This window comes from Haplochromis burtoni, unplaced genomic scaffold (assembly GCF_018398535.1).
Source record: "Haplochromis burtoni strain Fernald_Lab_line unplaced genomic scaffold, NCSU_Asbu1 Contig_811, whole genome shotgun sequence".
Classification (NCBI taxonomy): domain Eukaryota; kingdom Metazoa; phylum Chordata; class Actinopteri; order Cichliformes; family Cichlidae; genus Haplochromis; species Haplochromis burtoni.
The window spans coordinates 95,459-104,404 of NW_024583172.1; the positions used below are offsets into that span (position 1 = coordinate 95,459).

General features: G+C 42.0%; 2 protein-coding genes across 3 annotated transcripts; both read right to left on the bottom strand.

Moving 5' to 3' along the window:
- Positions 1–1,549: 1,549 nt before the first annotated feature.
- On the bottom strand, positions 1,550–4,894 carry LOC102312938 (H-2 class II histocompatibility antigen, E-S beta chain). The gene is made up of 6 exons (XM_005950776.2): positions 4,723–4,894; positions 4,265–4,537; positions 2,713–2,926; positions 2,552–2,619; positions 2,334–2,453; positions 1,550–1,920 (listed from the first exon to the last, which is right to left on the bottom strand). The coding sequence occupies exons 1-6, from the start codon at positions 4,775–4,777 to the stop codon at positions 1,895–1,897; spliced, it is 756 nt and encodes a 251-aa protein (XP_005950838.1). The 5' UTR covers positions 4,778–4,894; the 3' UTR covers positions 1,550–1,894.
- A 1,334-nt stretch (positions 4,895–6,228) lies between these two features.
- On the bottom strand, positions 6,229–8,067 carry LOC102312617 (HLA class II histocompatibility antigen, DR alpha chain). 2 transcript variants are annotated; one of them, XM_005950775.3, is made up of 4 exons: positions 7,927–8,067; positions 7,600–7,848; positions 6,838–7,116; positions 6,229–6,642 (listed from the first exon to the last, which is right to left on the bottom strand). In XM_005950775.3, exons 1-4 carry the CDS (start codon positions 7,982–7,984, stop codon positions 6,512–6,514), a joined length of 717 nt encoding a protein of 238 aa, XP_005950837.1. In that variant the 5' UTR covers positions 7,985–8,067; the 3' UTR covers positions 6,229–6,511. The 2 variants fall into 2 exon arrangements, with proteins under 2 accessions (XP_005950837.1, XP_042071679.1); XM_042215745.1 differs by having other exon boundaries at positions 7,600–7,812; positions 7,927–8,059.
- Positions 8,068–8,946: the final 879 nt, after the last annotated feature.

Genomic DNA, 8,946 nt, shown 5'->3' on the forward strand with positions numbered 1-8,946 from the left:
TCCAACTCTTTATTAGAATATTTAATGCAAACCACTTAAAACTATTACTGTTAAATACTGTACTGCTCATAATAAGGTGCCATTAAAATATGAATAAGCATAAAAAACAATGAACCTCATTCTTTATAATTTATAAAATATCATTTTGCATGTTTGTCTGAACAGCCTGAACAAAATAAAGGAACCATAAATAGTTTTCTTTAAATTATTGACACAGATATTTTTCTATCTGCATGATTTGTTTCCCTTTGATTGTCTTGTTAACGGTGACCTCGTCCTATCCAGTTCCTCATCCAAGTGCTTCCACGTTTCCCCCTCACTATAGACGCTCTGTCAGGTTTCCAGGAGTAGCTGCAGCTGGTTCTGCATGTCAGTCGTGGCCACACCAATGATGTGGACCTCAGATCTGTCCTCTGCGTTTGTCTGTCCATACAGCATAAACACATATTTAGCCCTGCAAACTTTCATCCAAAAAGAAAAACTATGGTGATCATGTGGTTTCAGCAGGTCAACAGGACACAGACATACACATTATGTCTTGGTGAATGCTTAATCATGATATAACCTGGCCCCTAGACAGGTCGTAACACCTGGATAAAACATTCTCATTAAAGTCACAGTAACACTATGATGTGGTGACAGTCCATGACCTCTAATGAGTCTGACAGGCATACCAGGTTTTTGAGGAATGATCTGGAGGTCTGTATACGACTGAAATCAGTCACCCGAGCTTCAACTTTTAAAGCCACAAACTCACCATCAGTTACATTATGGAGGTACTTCAATGTCACTTTTCACACAAACAGCAACTCCACCAGCACCTCTGTTTGCCATGTTTGTGTAGGACAGGTGTTGTTTCCAATGAAGACACACCTGTGGGACTGAAGAGCCCCACAGGTGTGTCTCCATTGGGCACAAACAGCTGCTGGACACAGTTCATGGTGACTCTGGATGTCAGTACTGTGAGCTGCCAGTCCCTCTGTTACTGTGAACAATGGTGGAAGCTCCTGACTGTCTCACGTGCAGACACGCGTGTGCACACTAACAGCTTCTGTCACGCTCTCATCACGTGATTTAATGAGCGCGCTCAGACGACTCCTTCTAGAACATCGACACTTAAAGTGTTATTAATCTAAATGTGTGTGTGTCCATATTTGTAACATTGTTAGTCATTTTCACCTGATTTTGTGTACCTGCTGGCTCTTCTTTCTGGCTTTTCTAAAGTTTCTGCCCATTTTTCACAGTTCAACAACAAGTAGTTCTGAGGGAACTTCCGCTTGTTCAGCTTTTTCAATATTTCTGCTAAATCTTTATTGTTCTGCTGATTTTTGCATTCACACCCCATTTTCTCAGGAAATTGAAATTGTATTAGTTATAATTATTATGATAATTCCATATATTCTGTCACAGCATGTGATTTATTTACTGCTTGTATATCTTTCATATCAGTCACCTCCAAAAACTCTCTATATGATCTTGCATCTTCCTGCAGGACAATGGGGCTCAATAAAATCCTCAGGTTGACATTAACAGGATGCAGGTAAACAGCTGAGAGTTTGAGTCATTTATTTTGGAACAATGACCTCCAGTACAAATGTTTGATCTATGGTAATCAGATAAGCAGAAACACCCAAATTATTCAGACACATGGATTACAGGGATGACATCACATGGATTAAACAGCAGAGATGCACAGTGAAGCATTACACAGCAGAGTGTACATTAGACCTGATCCAGAACCAGCCCAGTGAAATCACAACAACCACCAACAACACTGAGATGGTCCTGGATCAGGTTCAGAGTCCAGACAGAGATCATCATCATCATCATCAGTCTGAACACAGGAAGCAGCTGCTTTTACAACATCAGACAGAACCAGGACTAGGATCCAGGCTCAGTTAGTGGGAACCAGGATACGACCTGAAAGAAGAAGAGACGAGGACACAGTCACCAACACACTCTGAAATTACATCATCGTGGAAGCTGATTTCAAACTGCTCAGTGGCAATGATTCAGTTTCATGTTTCAGGGCTTGGACCAGGTCTGAGAGTTCTCTGAAAAAATGCTTTAAAAAATGGGTTTGAATGCAGCCTGACACTAATGTGGTCTGAAAATAAACTGTACTGGTCTACAACTTTGTGAAACTGGTTTAAAAACAGCCTGAATATGAATTTTAAAACATCAGTATATAAAACAAAACACTGACGTAAACCAGATCCAAACCAGTTTTAGACTCATGTAATGTGGTTTGAGATTAAGACTGGTCTAAACTGGTTTCATTCTGGCCTGAACTGGTTTCAGGTATGAACTGGTCTGTGAGTGGGAGCTCTGACCTCGGGCCTTCCTCTTGTAGTAGATGAATCCAGCCAGAGATAAGATCAGACCCAGGATCAGTCCTGAGGCTCCGATGGCGAGCTTGTTCCTCTCTGACTCAGGCATGGACGAGGAGGGATCTGAGTCACACAGGTGAGAGTCAGACAGGTAGGTATGTACAGGTGTGTACAGGTGTGTACAGGTGTGTACAGGTGTGTAGATACAGACAGGTATTTACCCCAGTCAGTGATCAGAGGTTCCTTCAGGCTGGCGTGCTCCACCTTACAGGAGATCTTCTCTCCAGACCTTCAACACAAACATCAGTGACTCTCAGATCTGGACTTTAAATGTTTAAACTTTAGTGCAGACTTTTTACTAAAAGTCTGATTGTGATCTCACCTGGGTGTGTACTCCAGGTGTGAGTGGGTCTGGTAGTACCAATCACCATCTGCCATCTCCTCAGTGGAAGTGACATCAGCGCTGACTTCCTGTCCATCTCTCAGCCAGCTCACTTTGATGTATTTGGGGTAGAAGTCATAGACACTGCAGACCAACATGGCTTGATGGATACCAGAAGGAGGCGTACTGGAGTGAAGTCTGACGTACGGCTTAGCTGAAAGACATTATGAGTTTCTGTCGTTGGTAATATGATGTTCTCAGGGATGATTGTATACATGCATCAGATGATGAATCAGCTGTGAGGAGAAACATCAGCAGCTGTAAACATCATTTATTTTAAAGTAACACATGCTGTATGTGCTGGAAATCTACCAGACTTGAACCTGGATCTGGATCAGTTTTTATTAATATCCAGTGAAGTGCTGACTCAGAGTGACATCAGACATAGACAACTGTAGGCTCAGCTGTAGGCTGAACAACAATGGTGGAGGAGATGGTGATAGTGGTGGTGAGCGAGGACCTGATGGAGGGTCACTCTAATCAGACTGTACCATCCAGAGCCTGCAGGGGGCGCTGTGTCTGTCTATTTGGTCATATTTGTAACCAGTCACACACAGATGGGTGAGACAAGAGCTGCTGGCTGATGGAGGAAATCTCTCACACATCCTTCCTTCTCTGAGGTCACACCATCTCACTCCAGAGAGGAAGTCACTCCTGTAAAGAGCCTGCTCATCCACACATGGGTCAACACTCATGGTGCACTGTAGATCTATAACCCAAAAGTGATGGATACGACATGTGGAATCCCTTTTCATAATCAGACAGCTTCCCCTCCACAGGTCTGAGCTGGTTCTCCTCATGTTCCTCTGAGCTGCTGTGACCTGACTGTAGTTCATGACATGAAGAAACACTCGTTTGATTATCAGACGGTTCAACCAGCGGAAAACTGTGTTCTGTCACACTGGGACACATGAATTATTAAGCTCATGTTACACAGCTCACAGGTTGTGTGTGTTATGATGATAACTTAATAATTGTTTCAGTATATTTAATAGCGCCACTGTTACACTGACTCATAGATCTGAGCTGTAAATGTGTGCAGGTGTGAAGCTGTTAAAGAAATCAACAAACAACAAAGAAACAAACTGCAGACACACATTAGTGTGAATATCCAAGTTTAAACAAACATCAGTGTTTATAAGATTTATCTGCTTTAAAATAAGTAAAGAAGTAAAAAGTGTTCAACAACCTGTCAGGCTGCTTCATGCTGTTAGAAATATTTATGTGGAAATATTAATAAAATTAATGTGAGCAACATTTCAGCTCGAACAGGTTAAATAAATACTTTAATATGGTCAGTGTGTTATGATGAACAGCTGCAGTTTGCCTGTTTCACCAGCAGGGAGCGCCACAGACTGAGGTTAGAGTGTTCAGAGTCAGTGATTTATCACAGTTATTGATCACCAGAGTCTGACCTGCAGCTGTGAGTCCATCATGAATGATTCAGAGTAACATGAACACCTGATGATGTCACACAGACCAGCACACTCACCTGATTTAGACAGAACGGCGCTGTTCCAGACACCAATGTTGTGTACGCAGTACGTCCCCTTCTGAGCTCTCATTGCAGCCAGATCTCCCTGATCTTTGTTCCAGTCTGCTGCGTTCTTCACTCCAAAGTCAGTGTATCCAACATACTTCCCCACACTGCTGTCAAACCTGACGACCTCCATCATGTTGTAATAGTAAGATCTGATAAACGTGATGTCCTTCAGCTCAGTGGAGTTAAACACACAGCCAGTCACCATATAATTCATGAATCCATCTGAGAACAAACAGAGCATCAGGACTGATCACTGTATTGATCACAACCAGTGAGAGTGTATGTGTGTGCTGATGAGTGGATTTGTGTGTATTGATCACTATACTGATCAGTGATGAGTGTATTGACCAGTGATCAGTGTATCTCTGTTATATTAAGGAGTGTATTGATGAGTGTATCGATCATACCTGCTGTGCTGAGGCTGATGAAGAGGAGGCTGAGGCAGAGGAAGGATGAAGCCATGTTCCTGAGTTCTCCTGACAAACTGACTCAGTCTGACTGAGAGCTGCTCTAAAAACAGAGGACAGGTCACATGACCACAGCGTCATCTGTTACCAGGAAGAACTCTGTGACACCAGCTCACAGCTCACACTCTTCATCACCGTGTGTGTTTGTCTGTTAAAGTCCATTAAAGCTTTAAAAGCAGAGAGCACTCAGGATCTTCTGTTCTCATTTATATCCCACAGTCAGAGCATCATTCATCTTTAATATTTATCTGCACCAAACAGTTTGAACTGGCCACTGACATCAGCACTGCTGTAATAATAACCACAAGCTGTAATATTAAAAACTGTCATCTTCTCTCTTCTTCCTCCTGTTTAATAATGAATAGAACAATCCAGTATCTTTGTAGCACTTTTGATGACTGCATCACACTGTTATATTAACACTTCCTGTTTGTCTTTAAAAGTGAAAGGACAGAAACACTTTTATTGTGAAAGATTTCCATGCAGCTGGCTGATGTTCCTCTGTGTGACAGCACAGGCCTCATGGATGTGATGGACGTGTCTCAAAGACGAAAACAGGGTTTTTTTTAATTAATGTGAAGTGTGATGTCATCATGTAGAGATATATTTTTACATTTCAGTGTTCAGAGCAGCTGAATCCCGTTTTACTGTGATTAAATTAAATAATCATTAGAATTTGCCATTTAAATACTAAAGCAGACAAATTCAAACATAAAATCATTAACAGTCAGACTGCAGCAGATGGACATCAGCTCATATAAAATGATTATTGTGCTGTGTTACTGTAGCATCTTTGCCTTACAAAAGTGACTCCTTCAGGTCACTATTGGTGGGATTTATTGGTATATAAAAAAAACTGAATTGAATCATGATGAGATTTTAACAGCATTCAGGATCAATTTAAACGTTATATATTAAAATATGTTACAACAGAAGTATTAAACATGTTTGATTCATTCAACTGTTAATTGATTTTTCTCTCACCTGTTTGTATCAGCATACATGTAATCAGAAATGTAGTTTTATATCTTTGTGTGGCATTAAGATAAATTCAGATATCTTTCATTTTAAACACACACACACATTCCTTCATTAAACTGAATGTTTGACCTGAAATCTTCCTCAAACCTGGACTTCAGTGACCAATGACATCAGGTGACAACAAACAGGAAACAGAACCTAAATAATGACACCACTGAGACACACCTGACTCAGCTCTGCACTGACTCAAACCACAGAGAGTGAGCATTTGTAACAACACACAAAGAACAGACTCACAGATTTGTGTTTATTACTCAGATGTTTTTATTGATACATAACGATCTGAAATACAGTTTGATAAACATTGAGTCATTACAGAAGTTTATGAACACACTGAGATCACCCGAGCTCAGATGAAACTGATTTCAGCAACAATGATTTGACTTTTATCTCCTTTGTTTTTGAGGCAGGAACAGAGTCCAGGTAACATCTGCTGGATCAAACATGTGGAGCTGTGGGGGGAGAGTGGCTGAAAGAAGCTTTGCTTTGAATTCAGAGCTAAACTTTATTGACACACATGATAACAGACAGAACAGCTCATACAGGTGATTAACTTCAGGCAGGTAAACAGGAAGCAGACAGGAATCTGATGTTCATTACAGGTGAACTCTCCACACTTACATACAGGACAGTCACAGTGATTATGAGCTCATCATATAACACTGATGACATCATCACTGTGAGCCAATCAGCTGCACTCGTTTCCTTTGATGAGGAAGAAGGTTCCAACAGCCACACCGACCAGACCGAGAGTCAGACCCACTCCACAGAACACAGAGGGTCCGACACCTGGATCAGAGCGAGCGGACGAATCAACCTCTGGAGACACAAACACAGAAACATGAACCTTCACATCTGGAGGCAAACAGGAAACACAGGATGATGTGCCCACATCTGTCTCAAACTATCAGCTCAGATCAGAGCCAGCTGTTGAGCTGTTGTAATAAACACTGGGCTCAGTCTTCACCTCTGGAGACAGAAACACACAGAGACATTTAAATAAAGTTTTCTCACCATAGATCTTGGTCAGCGGTTCAGTCAGGGACAGATGTTCCACTGCACATCTGTAGATGTCTCCCAGCTGTGGGGTGAAGTCCAGTCTGGACGTCTGTCTGAAGGAACCATCTTTGTTTAGATAGGGAACGTTGATGTTGGATCCTGTGACCTTCTGCTGATTCTTGGTCCAGGAGACGTTGACAGGAGCAGGATAGAAACCAGTCACATGACAGATCAGAGTGTTCTTCTCTCCAAACTCCACCTCATCTCTGGTGTAGATCATCACTGAGGGAGCAACTGTGCACAAACACATCAGGCAGAGGATCAGAGCTTCAGCTGGTTCCCATCAGCAGGTGATCATAATGATAATAAACATCAATAAAACGTTCAGGTGTTCAGTCAGATGATGTCATCACTGTCTGTGTGAGAGAAGCTAGAGTGAGGTCAGAATCATGAAGTTAAACTACAGACAGACTCAGTTCAGCTTCAGAGGAACTAAAAGGAGGAAAAATAAAATAAACTGATCTGCAGTAAATGCAGAATACTGCATTCAGAAATACTGAAACATGAACACAAATATAAACATGTCAGTGTTTCTGTACACATGATCAGTATGAATGTGTTCAAGGTGGAATTATTTCTTATATTTAATCAGGTTGAAGCTGGCTGTGTTTGATTGGACAAAGTAAATCAGTGCTGATGATGTCATCAGTGTGTTTCTCTACAGAGCGTGCAGGTAAACACAGGTGAGGTGAGACAGGTGTTACATGTTGTATTTACTGTGTTTGGGAGGGAAGTCCTTCATCCCCACACGAACAGTCTTCAGGTTCTGTTGGCAGACCTGTAGATTAGCCACAGCGGTTTCATAAGTTCCTTCCTGGTAAGTGAAAGGATCAATAAAAGGAGGCTGAGGGTAGATCATCTCCTGCTTGTTGAAGTCTGCGTAGGCAACCTCTTCACCATCCAGTCCATACATCATCTCTCCATCAGAGTCTGAACAGCCATTGATAGCAATGTCCCTGTGCAGAGCTGAAACACATCAAACACTGATCAGTGACCTGATCAATGACCTGATCAATAAGCTGCTGTTTACAGAGACAAACTCACCGTCAGCAGAGACACAGAGGACACAGGAGAGGAAGAGGAGCAGCTCCTTCATCTTCATCAACAGCTCTCTGACAGTTAAACTCTGAGTGTGTGTCTGTGTGTGAACCTCACAGTGTGTGTGTGAGAGTCTGTGAGTGACTAAAAGTGCAGCTGAGCTCTAACACACAGCAGCCAATCACAGAGCTCACAGCTCATGATGTCATCAGTGTCCAGGCAGACAGCAGCTGGAGGTGAACATGATCTGAGGAGACAGCACCGATCAATAATCAATATTTATAGACTCTTCAAAATAAAGTTCAGCCTGATCAGTTTCCAGTCTGAGGATTTTCAAAATAAAACCAACTTTATTTTAATAAAATGATTCAGTTTGTTTAAAAACACTGTGAAATATGACTTTATGTGTTATTTAAATAGTTTCCAGTTTAAAACACACCTGAGTTCATGTGTGTTACTGTGACAGTGAGAGTCACAGCTGTGTTTGTCAGCAGGAAACTTTTACAGACACAGAAACTTTACGCCTCCATCATATGTTGTAGATGCATCCAGCAGGTCCATCAGAGTCTTTACTGGGCCGATTCTGGCCCCGGGCCTTATGTTTGACACCTACAATAACCTGATCAGCTTTCAGAGAGTGATTATTGATCAGATGGCATAACCTGCTGTCAGAGGAGCAGCTGAGTTAGAGCTGAGGAGGAGTTTAAAGTGTTTCCTGTTTCCTCTGCTGATAATCAGCCAATCAGCTCTTTGCTGTCACACAGCTCACCTGTGCAGGTGTGACAGGTGAGTCAGTCCATCTCAGATCATTGGCTGTGTCCCAATTTAGCGTCCGCACGCTTCAAGTACACATTTTGGGACCTATTACGTCACAGCGACGCTACGAAGGCTGTCCCAATCCGAAGTGTTCTCCAGCAGCAGCTGACAGATGGAGAGAATAGACAGACTGTTCCCTGTTTGTGAAGGACTGCTAGGAAAGTTTAACATAACTGTCTGTGCTGAATCAGTCTTATTAGGTAATGTTCA

Excerpts from the sequence above, each read along its gene's own strand:
- LOC102312938 (XM_005950776.2), bottom strand. The coding sequence starts at position 4,777 with ATGGCTTCATCCTTCCTCTGCCTCAGCCTCCTCTTCATCAGCCTCAGC. Across the intron at positions 2,454-2,551 it reads ACCTCTGATCACTGACTGGG|ATCCCTCCTCGTCCATGCCT; the intron begins GTAAATACCTGT and ends TGTGTGACTCAG. Across the intron at positions 1,921-2,333 it reads CTACAAGAGGAAGGCCCGAG|GTCGTATCCTGGTTCCCACT; the intron begins GTCAGAGCTCCC and ends TTCTTCTTTCAG.
- LOC102312617 (XM_005950775.3), bottom strand. The coding sequence starts at position 7,984 with ATGAAGATGAAGGAGCTGCTCCTCTTCCTCTCCTGTGTCCTCTGTGTC. Across the intron at positions 7,117-7,599 it reads GGACTTCCCTCCCAAACACA|TTGCTCCCTCAGTGATGATC; the intron begins GTAAATACAACA and ends GTTTGTGCACAG. Across the intron at positions 6,643-6,837 it reads ACCGCTGACCAAGATCTATG|AGGTTGATTCGTCCGCTCGC; the intron begins GTGAGAAAACTT and ends TTGTGTCTCCAG.